At 34.7% G+C, this 20487-nt stretch overlaps 1 protein-coding gene across 1 annotated transcript; it reads left to right on the forward strand.

Annotated features, from left to right (window-relative positions):
- The first annotated feature begins 1055 nt into the window (after nt 1-1055).
- On the forward strand, nt 1056-19861 carry LOC120426729 (transcription factor Sox-21-A). Its single transcript, XM_039591502.2, has 2 exons — nt 1056-1783; nt 19042-19861. Exons 1-2 carry the CDS (start codon nt 1491-1493, stop codon nt 19535-19537), a joined length of 789 nt encoding a protein of 262 aa, XP_039447436.1. The 5' UTR covers nt 1056-1490; the 3' UTR covers nt 19538-19861.
- The last annotated feature ends 626 nt before the right edge of the window (nt 19862-20487 follow it).

Consider the following 20487-nt stretch of genomic DNA (forward strand, 5'->3'; position numbering starts at 1 on the left):
TGACAAAGAACTGTGACGAGAGTGTCATTCTGAGATGTCGCAGATAAATTCCCAGGCTGATTTTGAAATTCTGCAGCTCTTCCTGGTCCTGTAAATAAACATCGCTAATTCTAGCGAAGCTGATCCAACAAACAGAAAATATTTTCACTTAACCAGTAGGTTTTCAACGATAAATACAACTTCTGGATGAATACAACCGCATAGACTCCATAAACAACTTCTATTCATAATTTAAAAAAATACGATTTCGCCTTCAATTTTCTTAAGTTTTCTCGACTTCAACTTCATGTCCTCAAAAGCCACACATTTTTCATTTTTGTTAAAAAAACAATTTTTAATGATCAATATCAATACTCTCTTCAATTGGCGAACAGTAAATTGGTTCCACTTTGACAGTTCAAAATTGAGGCCGTTTTGCGAACCACTATTCAGCACCCAGTTCATAACTTAACCCAACGCCGAACAATCCAAACAACTTTCAACCGACATGTGCTCAATTTGCTGCTTCTCTCCCTCTCAAAAAAAAACAATCTTTCAACTCTCCCAAAACACTCTTATCACAAACGCGCGCTCTCTCCCTCCCATGAGCAATGCGTTCCACATGGCATTACAAAAAAAACGGAAAAGCGCGCAGTTTTCCCTTCTTCCTTCACCGGTTAGAGCGAGACGGAAAATACTCCCAAACATTTTCTTTCTGATGTTATTGTTATTGTTGAAACGACGCTCCAACAAAACGAACGAACTCGAAAAAAAGGATATCTGTTTTATGTTTTTCCTCGGTGTGTCGTCATTTCCCAAGTTTTTTTTTCTTTCTTTCTTTGTGTGCACTTCTTCTCTCTTGAAATTTTCATCTTCTTTTTTCGAGAGAAACTGTTTCTTATTTTTTGCTTTGTATGCGTTTCGACCAATTTTCCTTCTTGTATTCTTTGCTGGTGTTGCTGCTGCTGCCTGTTGTTATTGTTGTTGTTGTTGGTGTGCGAGAGAAAAACACGCGCGCCGCGACGCTCCTTTCGGCAAACGCATATCGCTCGCCGTCGCAGTCGGGTCCTCCTTTTATCAAAATATCAACACTGGAACAGATTATGACGGGACCATTATGTGTTTAGAACTCGACGTGAAAACATCGTGTCTCGGTATTTTTTTGGGGGGAAAAAGTGTGACTTTGTAAAAGTCGTTAAATATTTTTGAGGATATTTTAAAAAGTTGGTTTTGAAAAGCAAAAGTGATTTTTCTTCTCGAAAAAATGTCGTAATCAACGGAGAGTGCATCTTGCGAAAACAAAAAAAAATGCAAAACTGATAAGGAAGCAAAAATTTGGCACATTGTTTAGATAAGTTTGTTGTTACTCCGATAAGTGTGTTACAATTGGAAGGGTGACACAGTTTTGTGACAAAAGTGACATCATTATTTGGGTCAAAATTGTTGGAGATTGAGAAAAAAGCAACAAATCATCTTTAAAACAGTGAAAGTGACCCAAAAAACCCATCAAAATGGACATGACCATAGCGTCGAAGAACCTGCTGAACAACAACCTCCACAGCAACCATTCGCTGAATGGTAACGTCAACGGGAACAACAGTAGCGGAAATGGTCCGGCCGGTGGAGAACACATCAAGCGGCCGATGAACGCGTTCATGGTGTGGTCCCGTGGCCAACGGCGGAAGATGGCCCAGGACAACCCAAAGATGCACAACTCGGAAATCTCGAAGAATCTGGGCGCCCAGTGGAAGCTGCTGACCGAGGGCGAAAAGAGGCCGTTCATCGACGAGGCGAAGCGGTTGAGGTGAGGAAATTTTTTAAGGGAGGGATGGTTTTACCGACGGTAATTTTTTATCAGTTTGTTTTTTTAATTAAATCGTGATCTACTAGTTCCATTGAACACATTTTTAAAAATCTATTCAGGTATTTAGGATATTTGAGCCCTCTTTAAGCTATTTTTAAAATATTTATTAGTTTTAAATATAAATTAAAAAAAAAATTATTTTTCATTGATCAATGAAACAAATCTAAACTTATAACTTTTGTAATGTTTCATTGATGGATGGTGTATTTTTCAATTTAAACCTATTTTGGAATGAGTCTTAAACGTTTACCGTTTAAAATATCTTTATATCAGATTGTTCCGCTCGCTTGTGAATGTTTTTTAAATGATTTATTTATTAAAATGATAAAATTGCTTAAATTCAATTCTTAAAATACCAAATTGTTTGAAAGCGTATTCACAAACACATGGTTCATGAACAATATTTTGAACTATTTTTCACTAACTTTTCATCAAAAATTTAGTTTTAAAACTAAATATTTGGAAACATTTATTTATATTTTCTTTCTTAAAAAATAAACAAACATGCTTGTTTTTAGAGACTTATTATGCAAAAAAAGGCTCTCAACTTTTTAAACAAGCAATTATCTCATATGGTTTAGCCTTGGTCCTATTTTTCATAGTCATAAAAACGAGATCAAGTCGTCACCATTCTTGGTTGTTTTTAATGCATTATATTTATATATATAATTATTAATGTCAAATGAATAAAGGATTGTTCTTATAGTAGGGGAGAGGGGGAAGACTTGATCCCCTTTTTGTATCGCCCATAACTCTGTAAATTTCTCACAAAACTTTGAACTTTTTGCATCAATTGAAATCTTAAACATTCAATTATGTTTGAGTGATAAGGAATTTTCATCAGAAAAACTTTTCGAATCATGCCAAGCGTTTTTTAAAAAAATATTTTAAACTGGTAATTTCAAAATGTTGGGGGTAATTTGATCCCCCTTTGAACATTTTGAAGAAATCTTAAGCAAAATGTTTCTTATTCATCCAAACTTTTATTTTTTTATAAGTTATAGCAATTTCACATAAAACCTGTACGTTGGTGTTCAAAATATAACAAGTTTAGTATGTAAAATATTTAAAAACTTAAAATATTCTTTTTTAGACCAAAAATGAGCATGTTTACAAAAGCTGGTATTTTTTGTGTACAATACATTTGAAAAATGGTTCAAATTGCAGTAAGTTATGTGCAACTATACTTAAGGAAACTATGTACGAAAACCCAGCCCAATTAATTAAGCTTGAGGCTGATTCAAGTGACTGTAAAAATGCAGGGAACAAGTCGACAATTTCGAACAACTTTCTAGAATAATGCAAATTTTTTAACCCAATAGCTGACGAAATACAGGCTTGGGATCAAGTGTCCCCGGGGATCAAGTCTCCCCACTCTCCCCTACGTAACGGAGCTGGGAGAAGGGAAGACCGTGTTACGCTCCATACATTTTTTAAAAAAATTATAGAAGTTTTGTTTCCAAGGAGAGGGGTCCAAATCTAATTTTATGCGTTACGTATTAAAAGAACGCTCCCTAGGGACATTTTTTTTTAAATTAAGACTAATTTATTGCTTTGCTCTAAACCTATAATTAAAAAAATAATTATGACGATAGAACTGGTTCAACATATTTTATGGCAAAGTTTGTGAAATATTAATAAGATATGATTTATAAAATATTAAACAAATATTTTACCCGATTTGAGAAAACATGTTTTCTAGAAATTATTTGATATAAAAAATCTATAAATGTATTTAATTAGAAATTTCTGCAGAGAATGTCACCTTTCAAGATTTATAACTCCCAAAATAGGACGAAAAGTATTTTTTTTAAAGAAATTTTTTTTGCGATGCTAATTAAATTTACTAAAAATGATAATAAACGCAGGGAAGTGCGTTAAAATGCGTGCGTTTTTCCATTGAAATTTTGAAGTTTTTTCATGAACATTTTTTTTTGCCCCCTGATTTTCAGCCCAACTTTGACATTAACTTTAAATAAAATTTGTACCAGTCTAAGCAAAAATCCATATTTATTTTAAAAAAGACTGCTCTATTGAAAATAAAGCAAAAAATTATAAAAATATAATAGAAACAAGAATAAAAATATTTTCGAGTTTTAAAAACTCAACAATCAAATGTTATAGAGAAATAAGAAAAAAATATGTTGTAATAGGCATTGAGACTTTTTCCCTTAATAGTTTGTAAAGTAATGCTCATTCTTAAACGGTAAAAAAAATCTCAGTTAGACAAACTATTATTTTTGTAATGGTTTTCTCAAATTATGAATTTTATTTAATTTAGCCTTTTGTTATTTTCTTACTTTCGATCATTGTCCATTCGAACTTTTGTCCACGTCAACCCTTTGTCATGTAATGTATGATGAATGTATGAATGTGTGTATGATGAATGTATTTTTGTTCATTTGTGAAAACATTTTAGCAAAACAATTATAGAAAATCATACGGATATAAACCTCCAAACTACCAACAATCCTGTTTATTTTTCGATAAATTAATTCAAAAAGTACGCTGACCTACAAAAATTGTCAAAAATAACTGCAAAGGCTCAACTCAAGGGAAAACAAGAACTTAGGGTCCTCAAAAGAACGTGCACTTTGAATGTTTTAAAAATATTTAGTCTTAGCCGAATGGATTTTCTCTAACGTTTATATTCCATAAAGTTCAAAAATTGCATGCAATACAGTCCAGACTCGATCATTCTAAGGTTTGTTTGGGACTTCGCAGTTTGGATTTACGAACAAAAATTATGTATTTTTTATTTTCTTACTTTTAACATCAAATTCGAGTTACGTGAACCCATTTTAGTCAAGTTGGAATGGTTGATGGCATATTATTATTTTTTATTTCACACGCCCATTTTGGCCGCAATCTTGGTTTTAAATGTTCTATATCGCTTTAGTATAGTTTAAGGGTCATACTAAAGCTCAACAATAAAAATAAGACATCGATTTTTTTTTTTCGTTCGTTAGTCCGAAGTAGGAGGAGCGAACCGCACTAATTTTTTATACAAATATGTTTGAAAAGTTCAAAGTGCACGTGTTTCTGGGGACATCAAAGTTCATGCTTCTCCTCGAGTAGAGCCTGTTGTAATTTTTGGTTGGTCGGTGTTATTAATGATTTGCCATATAATTTTCCAAATAAATCTCAATAAAAATAAATACATATTTGTAATTTATCAGTACAACTGTGTTTTGAACAGATGTTTCACCTTCCAAAACGATTTTTTTTGTTCATGCACTCTTTCCTTTTTTCTAAGCAGAAGTCTAAGAAAGATTGCGTAAAACAAAACCGCAATATGAAAACAAAATGAGAACAAACGCTTTGAATTCCCATACGTAAATGAAACTCACAAAAGAGAAACACAAAAAAGGACCTTCGCCCAAGCTGCCAGAACTAATTTATGAACTTCGCACCGAAAGGAAGTCACCACTCGTAAATCTATCCCTTTTCGGTGGAAAAACGAATCCCACTGAACCGAACCAGCTTTTCGGTAATTTGTTTACTGCCGCCAGGCAGTGTGGGAAAACTCTCTGTTCCTTGAAGCACAGTGCTGCCAGCCTCGAGTGCCTCAAAATTCCGCCCCAATTTGTCGCGTACAAAGTGCTCTTTCTGTCTCCCAGGCGCGTTGTTTCAGTTCAAACTTGCGAAACAATAGGGCTTAAATTTCGGAGAATGCAACAAGCAAACAATTGTTTCGAATCTCGGCACCGGCGACAATGAACGACGTCCGTCGGGCGGAAAATCCGACGGCAAACAGAATGACACTTTTCAGCCAGGGAGGAATCTCCACGCATTGTTCTACATTGTGAACAATACACGTGATGCACTTGTTTCGGGGGCGTTCTTTTGTGCGAGTGTGACAAAGTGTGAAAATTTGGCTGGGCCGAAACAGTTTGCTGGTGTCACATCATGGGGTGAGTTTATACCAACAAAATTATATATTTGATATATTTTTTTTCGATTGAACTTTTATTGTTCAAAATGCTAAAAATAAGCAAAGAAAAATAGAAAAAAAGGTTTGAAGTAACAACAGTTGACAGTAGCCTCAAAAGACCAGCTCGCTCGACACCCAGAACAATGGACGTATTAAAATGTGATACAAAACAAATAATCGAATCGTTTTATCGATGCTTGCACTGGGAAAGCCTTTTTTGCCCTGGAAAAGCTCGGAAGAGTATTCGCCGACGGGAATAAAAAAGGGAGGGCTGAGCGGGCGTATGAAAATTGTTGCATTGTTTGATTGTGAATATTTGTGTCGGAATTAATTGTTCCGCTTTTTGGGGGGATGATTTTCATTCTTTTCACGTATTTTCGAATGGATTGGGAAAATGATTGGACTGGGATGCCAGGGAATGGTTTATTTTTAATCTTTTATTATAAATTGGGACAATTGGGACATGCATACAAGGGCGCTGAATAAATTACTGCAGTACAATGGAGCAATTTTGCATCAATGATTGCATTGTTGGATTGATTTGGAGAGTAAACAGTTGGTAAATAGAGTAAACTGATTTCAATAAACATGTTTAAAATGAGTACCAAAAAGCATCAACAGGCGATTTTGCGCTGATTTATTTGCAATTTTGTTGAGCAACAACTTAACCACAAATTTACCAAAAAGGTCATTCACGGGTTAAATATAACACATTAAAACAAAAAGTAGCATTTTTTAAGCTTGATATGTTGACCTTGTTTTTTGAATGTTATTTAAATTAATGGGTAAAAAAGTAAAATTCATCAAAAACTAATTAAAATTTTATATGTTCCTGCTCTTTTCGAAAACTAGATTTTTAAAATGTTTGAGGCAAGATTAACAATTCAAAAGGGCCATGCATTCAATATAAGGCTCTTTCGAAATTTTAAAATATTGTTTTCGAAAAGATCGGAAACATTGAAAATCGGACCATTAGTTGCTGAGACATTGGCTTTAGAAAATGGAGGGCTGTTTGAGTTAAACTTAGAAAACTTTAATTTTCCTATTTCTTTTTCTTTAAGCCGCTGCACAGTGGACAAAATCGGACCCAAAATCGGACTTAATTGAACGCGGCTGGTTCCCTGGTACGAAAACTAGTGTCTTTTATGTAAAAAATAATCCGGGGAATCGATTGGTGATGGTTTCATCCACCGCACAAAACGGCAAAGGATCCATATTGCCCCAATTCTCCATTTTTCAACATTTTTACTTGAAAATCGCTCTGTATTTAGAGCGGAGGCTTTATGCGGCCACCCAAAATGCACAAAAATTATGTGAAAATGTCCCAGGAATCCAGTAAAAATAATCACATGCACCGCAAAAATCATCTAGGGTCCATTTAACCCCAATTTCGCTATAAAATTATTTTTTGCCGTTTTCAAATGTTAGGACAGATTACAAAATCTGAAAATATGTTTATCGTAAAGATCAGACAATTTTACATAAGAATGACTATTTGCACTCGATAGTTTGACACAATTATTTTGAAATAGAAATTAATGTAAATAAAATATTTGAAGCATCAATTTTGGGCCAATTTTCCCAGCTACAGAATAAACTGCCGTTTACATAACTTTTATTTATTTATTTATTATTGATACCAGCAAAATTGTGTCAAACTATCGAGTGCAATTAGTCATTTTTATGTTAAAATGATATGATATTCAAAATCTGACCTCACATTTGAAAACGGCCAAAAATGATTTAATAGCGAAATGAGGGTTTAATGGACCCTTGATGATTTTTGCGGTGCAAGTGGTTATTTTAACTGGATTTTTGGGACATTTTCACATAAGTTTCGTTCATTTTAGATGGCCGCATTAAGCCTCCGCTGTAAATACAGTGCGATTTTCAAGAAAAAAATGTCGAAAAATTGGGAATTGGGGCATAATTAACCCTTTGCCGTTTTGTGCGGTGGATGAAACCATCACCAATCAATTCTCGATTTTTTTTACATAAGAGACACTAGTTTCCATACCAGGAAACCAGCCGCGTTCAATTAGGTCCGATTTTTGGTCCAATTTCGCCCACTGTGCACTGCATCTAAGCAACGAAAGGCAAATTAAAAAAAGCAAATTTTCTGAGCTTCTTTTTTTTTTTAATTTGAAAATCTGCAAATATTTCAAAGAAATTAAACTTTCGATGGCTCTATCTTGAAAACGAGGCACATGATCAAAATATGTTACAAATACTTTCGATTGCATATTCAAAACTATTTTTAAAATTAGGTCAAAAAAAAATTATTTGTGAAATTTCGATTTTTTCGAAAAATCAATACTTTTTAAAAAATTCATAAAACGGCGGAAAAAATTTTGACCGTATTTCGATATAGCTTAAAAATGGCCGTATCTAAAAAATAACAAAAAAATTCCAATTTCGGGAAATTTAGTGTTGTGAAAAAAGTTAATTATTTTTTTTCCGTGTACCTTTTTTCTGAACAGTCCACATCATAACTTACAATTTTGCCCACAAATCCAAATTGAGCTGACAATTCCTTTAAAAATTCAAAAAAATCGAATATTTACGTATCATTTTTGTATGGACAGCTACCAAAATTGTATTGAGACTTATATGGGTTTCCCCTATAACATGTTAAAATATTAAAACATATCAAGATAATATTTTCAGTTTATTGGCAAACTAGGGGAAATTCTCGTATGTTTGGCAGGTTAAGCGCTCGCTCCTAACTCCATCCAATTTGCTGATTTTCACTATTTAAACCACTAATTTCACATAACTTTTGATAGAAACTTGCTTGCTCACTTCTTATTGATCTATTTATCAGTTGATTTCAGTTGAAAACGCTTTTAATAAGCTTTAATTGAATGACAAAGTTCTGACCTACCAACATTAGAGGCACGCTAGAATTAGATGCTGTTCCCCTAAATAATTTAAAAAATATGCCACAAACGTACCTCATGGTGTACATTTCACATTTCAAAAGTAAACCCTCTGGCAAATTGAGATAATTACCAACATCCTTATTCCTTCCATGCAAACTCGTTAACACCCTTTCCCTTCGGGTCGAGATGCTGCAGGACATCTGACCAGCAACACAGACCGGTCAGAAGTCCTGCCTCTCAGGGACGATAGTGTAATTAAGCAAACCAGGAAATATCTTTATAGCTGTCCCTTCCGGTTGCTTAAACTCAGTTGGTTTTGTTTTCGGAAATCCTTTTACATCACTGTTCAAATCGTTTGCGCGATTTTCAAATAAAATTTAAAATTTATGTTGATTTTATCAAAGTCAACAGATGGCCAACTTCAAAACAGGAGCACTCAAATTTGTCAAATTTATTTCGCATTTGTCACCAAAGTCATCACTGCACTACTCGAAAAAAATCGCCAGCAGCAGGACGATTCCAATTTCAGGCAAGTCACGCAAATTATGCTTCACAAGTGGCTGCCTGTGTGCCACAGGAAGTTGACTTACTTCTCAAGAGCAAAAACAGTTGGAAACCTCTCCACACTTCACATGCACAATATTGACAAAAGTCATTAAACGACGTGCAGGGCCGGCTCAATGAATCAGAGGGAGAGCGAAACCAAGAACGGAGCATAAAAGTCTTTTGTTGTTTTTCATGCCTGGGACAAAAGGCAACATGCTTTGTTTCACCGTCAAACGAGCGAATGAAAGGGAAAGTGAAAAAAAAACATGAGAATCTGGAGGATTAGCCTGGAAATTGTTATTTACACACATGTGTTCCATTGATGCGGCGGTGATACCTTTTTGTTGGTGTGGGACTTATGGTTGCGTTATGTTTCGGGATCAACTGCAAGAGTAGCATAATGTTGGAGCATTGTACTGCTGCGTTTATGACTGGAAAATGCTGACTTTCTGCCACGGGTAGTTCAAGTGTGTTTTGTTAGTTCGAGGAAATTTAGTTTTTGTTGTATTTTTTGTCTTTGCTTGGACTTCCTTGGGAACCTTTCGGTCGTGCTGTTGTCTCTCCGTGATTCCAGTTGTTGAGTGTAGTAAAATTATGAACATCTGGAAGATATTTCAAGGGAGTTGATCCGCTGACAAATATGGTCAATTGATTTGCTGATGAATGTATTTAGTGTGCTTCATTTATTCCAAAATTAATTATTTGAAATATTCATAGTTTGATTCATTCTAGAGTAATCTTTCGAAGAAAACCCAATTCGTCATGGGTTTCCTATGTACATAGGACCATTTGAAAAATTAAGCGAGAATTATTTGATGTTGAAATGTGAAAAAAGCAAAATAATTAAATTTATTCCTGAAATATTTCAGTAAAAACTTGTTTCTTCTTTTACAACCACTAGATCATTTTGTACATTTTTGGGCCCGTCTAGTCAATTGTAGAGCTTGTCAAAATTAATAGTTTTATTCTTGAAAAACGAATTTTGATCAATTTTATCAAAAGTTATGGACAAAAAACGATTTTAAATTGATAAGGTCTACAATTGTCTAGAAGACACTGATTCATTACAACATAAGCCTGAGTTGATAAATTCAAAAAACTCATTTTTTTCATAAATACCTCAACTTGAATTATGAAAATGGCTCTAGAAACTTCCCGTTTGAAGATAGAGCTTTGTGCTCTTCAGCAAAGTTGTTCAAAATGGTGTTTCCTACAACTTTTATGAAGACACTAAAGCCCTATCTTGTCATCCCGCCAACATAAAAATTCTGAACCACCCTAAAATTTAGACCACCCTAATATCCACCATACCAAAAGATGTCCCTATTGACCCTGATCATTTGTCCCCAAGAAACCAAAGCTCTAAATCTTAACGTGTCACCGCTATCAATTTTGTCACGTTAGATTTCGGTTTCGGACCACTATGCATTGTATCAAAAAGGGGTCAAAGACAAATTTGTAGGAAATTGGCCGGGCTTTCTAAAAAATAAAACACGGACAGAAAAAAAAACACGCCACTTCTATGAATTTTTTTTTTTTATTTTTTAAGCTCAACATATGCTTACTTTTTCAAAAGGTCCTATGTACATAGAAAACCCATGGCGCATTGGTTGTTATGAAAAATTAATCTAGAACAGTTAATTTTTTAGATGATATCAAGATTTTTGATTTTTGAGGAAATAGCCTAAAATGTTACTACAAGAATGTGGTGGTCTAAACGTCAAAATTTTCAAAAACGGAATACGGAAATCGATTCTCCAGACAATTTAACACAAAAGTTTTCATATTGGCCATTGTCCTTTGTCTAATTCTTGTGAAGATACAGCAATTTAAAAAATAAAAAGGCTGAAAAAAATGGTTTTTGGCGTGTTTTGGCAATTTTTAAATGACAAACTTGATTTTTCAGTCTCGAAACTATTTTTACCGGAAAGCACGTCCAATTTCCCATAAGTTATTCTTTGACAGCAATTAACTGGATGTAGAGCGTCCAATTTCCCGGGGTTCCAAAATTCCCGGGAAATCCCGTGAATTCCCGGGAAAATTGAAATTTAACGAAATTTATTCTGATCCTGTTTCTGATTTATATTTTGCAACAGAATTGTATAGAAAAGCAACTTCAACCCAAGTAACATTTTTTTCCAGGAGTTCTACAAGAGCTCATCAAGATAGCTACAGCATAGCAGTTTGGACCGCGGTAGGATAAAATTCTCTTCAAAACTTCTTCAGGAGTTTGGAAGTGTACTTGAAGAGAGTTTTTATCCTACCGCGGTCCAAATTGCTATGCTATCTTGAAGAGCTCTTGTAGAATTCCTGGAAAAAAATGTTACTTGGGCAATGGTCAAAATGAGTCTGAGGATCATTCAATGGCTTGAATGCTTGTACAAAAATCAATGTCAAACAAATCTCAATTTTAATACTGGCCGGAAGAGGTGAATATATATGAATGATATAACAAAAAAATCGTTAAAATAGGTTGTCGAAAATAAAATAGTTTATATTCAATCCATAATAGCGTAATTTTTGTTACCCAACATATAAGCAAACAATATTCCTAAATAATAAATAAATAAATATTATCTGAATTAAACTTTGACATAAAATTTACAGAAAAGCTAATTAGTTCAATATGAATATGAAGGTTGAAATGAATTAAATTCTCTCATAATTATATTTTGTATCATTTCAAAACATTGAAGCCAAAAAGGTAGGAAAATGTATACTTCCACTTGTATTTCGGGAATTCCCGGGAAATTTACAAATTTTCCGGGAAACGGGAAATATTTTTTTCCTGGAAATCCGGGGAATTTTTTTCCCGGGACGGAAAATTGGACGCTCTAACTGGATGTATTAAGCTTAATTACATTACTCATAACTTAACATACTTTTTCAGTGTGGTTAGTTGTATTGTTGAAACCTACGTAGTAAATAGGCTAAATGGGTCGGAATTGCTCATGTTATTCAAGGGTTTCCAGAAGCGTTTATTACTTGCCAGTCTGCCAATTAATTACTCAAATTACTGGTCCAAAATGATTAATTACACAAATTACTTAATTACTTTTCACTACGATAAAAAACATTTAATTTATATTTAAGTATTCATTTCTACGGTTCTAAACTAAATTATTTATAAATAGATCATTCGATAGCTCTTTCAATAATTATTCTGTTTACTTTGTTTTTTCACGTATGATTTATATTGAAAATAGATATAGGCGATCAAACGTCGAAAATGCCCCCAACTAGAGGGCGCTGAAACTTTGAGTGGTGTTTACAGGTTTACATGATACAGCGAGTTAATTGGTTTGAAATTTGGATTTTTTTATTCTATTATAAAATTGACATTCGTATTTAATTATACACATTTTCGGTAAAAAATAAGTAGCTCAAGTGATATCTAGAGTTTTTTATTAGGTCTTATAAACATATGAAACACAATAGCTTATAGGACCTTTAAAAAAAACTCTGGATATGAACAATAATAATTGTTTCATGGCCAATTTAACCTGTTCATTATCTGATTCGAAATTTCCTTAATGTTCACGTTTCAATCAACCGAACCCTTATCAATCAATTGCAAATGAAGATTATTTAAGTTGATTTACGTTTGTTGAAGTCATGTTTGTCATAAAAGCAAAAAAAATTGTACTGTTTTACTTCAATATATGAATTTCAATAATATTTTCAGCTTCCAAAGTCGAATGCCATTAATATATAGAATTTATTGTAAAAAAGGCCCCCTGATTATTTGAGCTAAACAAAAACTTTGACAATTATTTGCAGCGGCTCTTCTTGAGAATTGTGAAATTCATCAAAATTACGTTAAGTTTTAAAACGTTTTTCAATCATTGGTTTGACATTACTTTGCATTTTTTTTTTCTGAAGCAAATTTAAAAAATCTTTTACTGAAAATACAGATAATGTGGGACGTGACATTAACATTGGATTCAATTGCATCTGTATATCAGTCGATTTTAATTTCACTGAGTTTGATTTTCACCATTGAAACATTGGTCTCAGAAATATTTGGAAATTTTTCGGGAAAATAGCTTATCTTAAAAGAGAGAAATTACAGGACTGCCAATTTCTGCAGATGATGAAAAAATATAAAAAAGAAACATATTTTTATTTTTATTGATTTTAAATGGCCATCACTTGAAAACTTTGTTTATTTCAATGATAATTAAGTTCATTTTGGTTCTAAATATTTGATCCACAAAAACTTCAAATAATTTTGACTGCCTATGAAAAGGAAAAGCAAAAAAAATTAATCGATTCTAATGTAGTTCTTACATTTTTTTTGTAATAACTTAATAAAAATGAATAGATTTCGGATTCACAAAACATTTTTCACTGGGTAATATATCATGGCCTTTCGTTGTTAATCAGTTCGATAAACAACATGATAAAAATAAATTTTAGGAGAGTTTTAGGAGAGAACTATGGTGAATAAGGCCTTCTACATACAGAATCAGTTTTTGTAATCTTTGTGTTTCACTCTTATTTTTAATTAATAAGATTCTGTTATAATAGATTATATATAAAAAGTATATAGTTTCGTTGAAAAAGTACAATTTAAAAAAATCAATTACTGTAATTACTCAAAAATTACTGTAATTACCAATTTATTACTTTAAATTACCCAATTAGCATGAATTACTAAGTAATAAAAAAATTACCTAATTACCAGCTAAAAATCAAAGTAATTATTAATTACTTGCCAGTCTGAGGCCTTGCTGGAAACCCTTGATGTTATTACTGTTTTCAATTTATACACAATTCAACTCAATTCCAACTTTATAATATTTTTTACCTTTTTGTGTAGCTAAAATGCATGCCAAATTTTATAAATGCATTTAAATTTTTTGCATTTCTCAAAATAAGCCTGAAAAACAATTACATTTATCATTACCCAGAAAGAATCATTTCACAAAATGTTTTTTTTTGTTGATAAAAAAAAAAATAAACATTTTTACGAAAACTTTTAGAATGAGATTGGAATATTTGAGGATTTGCCTATGAGCCAAATTTTAATATTTTTATAGAGTTGTTGATTCGATTACAGGTGTTTTTTTTTAATATATTTTTTATGTTTAAGTAACATATTTTAATTTAAATGTCCAAATAATGAGAACGAGTTTAATGCATATTTCAACACGTTTTTTAAATTATGTTATTTTAATTCCCGATGATGAATAAAAATTGTATGGATACACTCACATCGTTGGATGAGCCTCATTCATAAACTCCATAAAACTGTTCCTCCCTGTTTGCTCATTGATATCAAACCAAATGCCTTCCCTATCAACCATATCAAAAAAAAAACTATTTATTACGCCGCCGTGCCATAGTTTGCATTGTAATACATCAATTCCGTCTCCTTTTCTTCCAAGTACTTTCCCACCAGCAACTTCATCGACCGGAAGGGTGGCCGTGTTGCCATCGACATTGCTTTTGCCTTAATATTTTCTTTCCATTCCGATAAAGCAAATAAAAGGCGCGTCTCGCATCATATATTGGCGTTTCAACAAGAGTCACAATATCAATTATTGTTCAAATAATACAAAAACTTATCACTTTGAGCGAACGAAACCCACTTTTCGATAAAGGACTTTTTCCTGACATGTTGTGTTGTTTCTTGTGGTGGTGGTGGTGCGAATCAACAAAAGTCAAAATGTGATTCACGCTGAAAGAAAAGGAAGAATAATAAGCCCTCTTTGTGTTGTGTTTACAAAAGGGCCAATCATTGTTGGGCCCCTGCTCGGCCGAGAGGGGCATTCATCACATGCTGTTTGCACGTGGCTTCGGTGACATACACACCGGGAAAAAACTGCCTCACCGTTTCTTTTTTTTTATCGGGGAAGGGAAATGTCAACATCGCAAGAGTTTTCGGTGTTTGCCTTTTGACCGTGGAGCACTGATAACAACAAAAAAAGAGAGAGACTCAGCCATCTTCTTTTTAGTTGTGAAAAAGTCGAAGGGCAGTGTCAGTGTTGCTGTTTTTGTTATTGTTGTTGGTTTTTGCTTCTTTGAATTTATGACTGTCGAATGAATGGGATCCATTATTTAAACAATGTGACATTTTATTTCCGAGGTGCAAATGTTGCGCATTTTTCCTGGAATTTAATATTCTGATAGCGCTTTGGGTGGCTTGATACCGATGGACAACGCGCGAGTGGAAATGAAACAGAATAATGTATGAATCATGGACGGAAAACTGGTCGAATAATGAAAAACAGGATCAAATTAATTCTACCATTGTTCCAGAAAATTTCAGTTCGTTGAATATGAAATGAGCTTGCTACAAGCAGCGCAAAATAGACATAATATTGTTTTTTGCAACTCCGTCGTAAAACGACTTAGGGGGAGAGGGGGTAATATGCACCCCTTAAGGGAAAACTGTGATTTCTCAAACATTACAGCATTACTTTGGAAGAATTGTGTTCGATGTTTTAAAAGAACTTCTTCGTCATCCATGTGAAAAAAGTTTTAATAAACCTCGAAATTGTTCGAAAATATCAAATTTCTATAAACATTTTTGATTCATTTCAAACAACCATGCGGGGCAGTATGCACCGCAACATTGGGGCAAAATGCACTACAACAACGGGGCAAAATGCACCACAACATGGGGCAAAATGCACCGGGTAAAAACAGTTTTCACTAGTCACCACTAGATGACACCGCTGTTTTTACAAAGGAGCTTCACAGCGGTGCATTTTGCCCCGACCATGCTTTTTGCAGAATATTTAATTAAAAATGCATTGTTTGATGTTTTTGGACACATCATTTGGAAAATTCTTCCAAATACCGAGAAAATCAGGGGGTGCATTTTGCCCCAGGGGTGCATATTACCCCCTCTCCCCCTAATATTGTTTTTTGCAACTCCGTCGTAAAACGACTTACTTTTCCTGTCATTTATGAAAGATGAAAAAGCCTACTTTTCTGTACCAAAAATAACAGAAACGAATAGCAACCCTTTTCAAAACAAATGCTGAAAAGTTCTACTTTTCAGCAATGAAATGGACGCTGAAAAGTTGAACGTTTCAGCACTTGTTTCGAATAGTAACACTTTTCATTTTTTTTTATTTTAACGATTTATAGACAAAATACATGAACATTTGTTTTTCGGAAAAAAAAAAAATTTGTAAGGAACTCGTTGCAAAACTTGAAAAAATCTTCTTTTTGCAATTTGTTGCATAAATAACTATTTCATGTTCTCATATGATGTTTACAATGTTTTACAGAAAATTTGGCAAAATTAGGACTACTTCGATACACTATTTTAATTCTAGGATCAATCCTTTCACTGTAACTTGGATTTTTCCCGCAGTTTTCTCTCGCACTTTTGACAACAAGAATTCACAAAACTAGGCAACCGCTCGTTGTTTATTTACATTTCCAGTCGCAGTTTCAACCAAACTGGACTTTCGCACTTCAAAACTGCGAGTGACAGCTTGAAAACAAGCGATTAACCTCGGCTCGCTTTGATCATTTTTGAGAAAATTCAAAACTTCTCAAGCCAGTCTGACAAGTCGCAATAGTGCGATCAGTAGCAATAATTTAGTGCGAAGTCAGAGTTAGTGGGAATTGTGCAATAAATTACCTTTTTTGAATTAACTTTTCATTACTAGTAGCTTAGATTCCACAACTGTATTTTTAAATTTTCGATTTTTTTTTGCATGTTTAAGAAAACAAGAAAAGGCATCTTTAGAGCGAAGAATAGTGGGGACAAACATTGCCACCACCCCCCCCCCCCCCCGCCCCCCCCCCCCCTTTAAAAATCGGTTCGAAAAATCAGGGGCCAAATTTTTTTTTTAAGAAACTTCAAAATTTTAAGGGAAATAGAAGTCTAACCAACCAAAAACAATTAAAAATGCATTTTCCTGTGTTTGAAATCATTTTTAGCATGTCTGGGATCGATCAAAAATGTTTTCAATTTTCGTGGAATTCCTATGTACAGCACCGCAAAATTTTTTTTTCGGGAAAACAAAATCTCTTTACAGGCAGGTGTAAAATGCACTTCAAAACACTTTTTTTTATTCAAATGTTGAAACCATGGCTTGTTATTTCAATTTTTATAATTTTTTTTTGCCCCCCCCCCCCCCTCGATAAAATAAATATAAAAAAATAAACTACAAGGCATGGTTCAAATATTTGATTGATGAAGTGCAATCATAAGTGTTATTTTTCAATATCTAAATACTGAAAAAAATTGCGCAATAAAAACTTTTTGATGATTCACAAAAAAAATCCAATTATTGTTATTCGAGCCCAAATATTCAAAATATGATTTGCAATCCAGGAATAAGCATCTCATTTTTTTCAGTTTATTATAATTCAATTTCCACTAACATTTTGAAGTTTTTTGAAAACAAAAATCCCCCTTCATTTTTCGTGCCGGGGACATCAATTTTGATAAATATTTGCAACGTCCTAGCTAAAAAAGAAATTCAATTTTAGAAATCTAACTTTTATTATTGACATCTTCTATTTATTCAGTGCATTATAACTATGTTGAGTTGCAAGTGCGATGCAACACAAAACAGCTCATCAGATCAGAGCTCCCGAAAGTCTATTATTTAGTTCATAATTTCATAATAATCTCTGCTCCCTCTCATGGCATCCAGCAGCAAAAGAAGAAGTGGAAAAGCAAACTACCTCTTCCAGTGTAAACAGCAGTAAAAATCCGACTCCAAAGCCGGAGTCCACTTATCACAGTCTCTTTCTTCTGGCGCATAACTTTTTTTTTAATTTTAAATGAGTGCACATGCACATGATGCAATAAAACTCCGCTCAACTGCATGTTTTGTTTAGCATCAACTGATATGTTTTATGCTCTCTGTGTATTCTCCTCTCCCGTTTAAGATGGTCGTTTTCCCAACTTAAATACCACACAAATGCACATTGCACTGGGGTGTTATTCAACATAAGCCAGTTTCTTCTGTTTCAGTGAGTACAAAAAAAAACATAATCTGATAGAGTTGTAAAATTTGTGTGTGTTCTTTTCACTTGTTCTGTTTATTCTTAAATCAAAGCATGATGACTTCTTTACCAAAATTCAATTTTAAATTGCATTTCACTGGAAAATTAAATTAAACGGTAAAGAACCATCCAAATCAAACCTCAAAAGACAATTGCTGTGCTAACAATCCTCCCCTAGATTTGTTTTACTCTCTGTTAGTTGTCACCCTTTCACTCCCTCTCTTTTTTTATTCAACAAAACCAACCCCTCTTTTTCTCGCTGGCTATAAAAACGATGCTGCCAACAATAAAGCCCAAATTGTTCCCTAATCAGTTGGTCGTGGCTGGAATTCATAAACGATTCCGAGCCGAGGGGTGACGCAGATAAGCGGAAAAGTGGTTTTCCACGCGGTGGGAGGTTTCGGAAAATAAAAATCAGTTTATCTTCGGCGCGACCACCCAACCCCTTGGTGTGAACTCGGGGCCTCGTTTAGTTTGATGATAGGAAGAAGAAAGTTGTCAAAGTTTTTTTTTTTGCGGTGGCGTAGGGAAATATCTATGACAGCGGCGATAAGATTATTTGGAGACACGGCGTCGATGGCGTGAGAATGTTCCGGTTTTGTTGAGGAGAAGGAAAGAGATACTTTGTTTTTTTTTTTTCAGGACAAGTAAATATTAAAATTCTGAATTTTAAATTTGTAGACGGCCTAAAAGTGACCTGTTTGATTAAAAATACAAAAATAATCGTATATTCTAAAAAGTAAACAAGAATTTCTCATTTTTACACATTATTTAAAAAAAAACAACCAAATTTTCAACCTTCCTAGATTCTAGGCAAATTGACTAATCTTTTCTTTTCTCCTTCTCTCCCACAGAGCCCTCCACATGAAGGAACACCCCGACTACAAGTACCGCCCGCGACGGAAGCCCAAAACCCTGGTCAAATCCCCGGGCGGCCCAGGCAACGGCTCATCCGGCCCCACTTCCAACTCCTCATCCTCCCCCGCATCGTCCTCCTCCTCCGCCGGTTCCGCCAAAGATTCGCTCCACCACCACCTGCACCACCCGAACCGCTCCCAGTCCCCGCCCGGCAAGTCCTCCCCCTTCAATCCCGCCTCCCCACTGACGAACCCGCTGGGCCTCCCGCCAGGAATCTTCCCGCCGTACCACTTTGCCGCCTACGACCTGCACCAGAAGGCCTTCTGGAACCTGTACGGCCCTCATCTGCTGTCCACGATGGTGCCGGCGGCCGCCTACCAGGTTCCCTCGCCCCACCCGCTGGCCTTCATCAAGCCCTCCAAGTCGTCCCCGCCCTCCCCGATTGCCCCGCCCTCGCCGGGCATCCCGTCGGCGGGCACAAACGTCATCTGACCAACACCGCTGCGCTACAGTGCCGAGCATAGCGTTTAGGACGAACGCCAACCTTTCCAAGTGCGCGGATGTGTGTGTTTGCACCTCAACTGTTTATCATCTTGAACTTGTTTGCTAAAGGTGTGCGCACACAAGCTTGCAAAAGTTGCATTGAAAATCTTCGTTTTTTTTTGTTCCTTGTGTGATAAGCAGGAAGGAACGCTGCTAACTGTGTAAAAAAATGCAAAAAAAGAAGCAGCACATAAATCAATCTTTATCAGATCATATCAGTACACATTAATGTATGTATGTGTGTGTATGTGCGAAAGCACGTGGAACGATTCAGTTCGCAAAAAAGACCCAGTTTTTAGGCTTAAGGCGTACCGTTAAGAGACATGATAGGCTGTAAGGATGCAGGAAAGAAGAAGAGGCAAAAGTTCATTGATTTTGCAATGATTTAGACCCAAAGATCAAAATTGTTATCACCCGCGGGACACTTAGTTGAATTTAGTTTGTAGGATAGTGGCACTCGATTCGGTTAGTAAAAGTATCGTTTATCTGTTTCTTTTTCACAAGATTTTAGTTTTGATGAGTGCAATAGAAGAACTCAAACTGATTACCAAAATCAAATTAATGGTGTAAATAATTTGGAAACTGTGGAACGCAAGGGCTCATGAAAGTTTGGTTACTGGAATCTGCAATGATACGTACGTACATAAAACATTACCTAAGAATACAATGAAACTATATCTGTAAATGTAACTGAGAGCTCTCCTCGGTGAGTCGAACTTGCTCGATTTCTCATTGAATTTTATCTTTTTGAATAATAAAATTATGTCTAAAATAATAAACACTGCCTTATATTTATGTCATGCCCCTGAAAGAAAACATGTATTTAAATATCACTGACCCAAATCATTCGCTCTACTACTTTTTCTTGGCGGTTTCTATTGCATGAATTGAAAAATTGG

The sequence above is a fragment of the Culex pipiens genome, chromosome 2, assembly GCF_016801865.2.
Source record: "Culex pipiens pallens isolate TS chromosome 2, TS_CPP_V2, whole genome shotgun sequence".
In the NCBI taxonomy this organism is placed as follows: Eukaryota; Metazoa; Arthropoda; class Insecta; order Diptera; family Culicidae; genus Culex; species Culex pipiens.

Coding starts and splice junctions, on each gene's coding strand:
- LOC120426729 (XM_039591502.2), top strand. CDS start 1,491: ATGGACATGACCATAGCGTCGAAGAACCTGCTGAACAACAACCTCCAC. Junction 1,784..19,041: donor GACGAGGCGAAGCGGTTGAG/GTGAGGAAATTT, acceptor TCTCTCCCACAG/AGCCCTCCACATGAAGGAAC.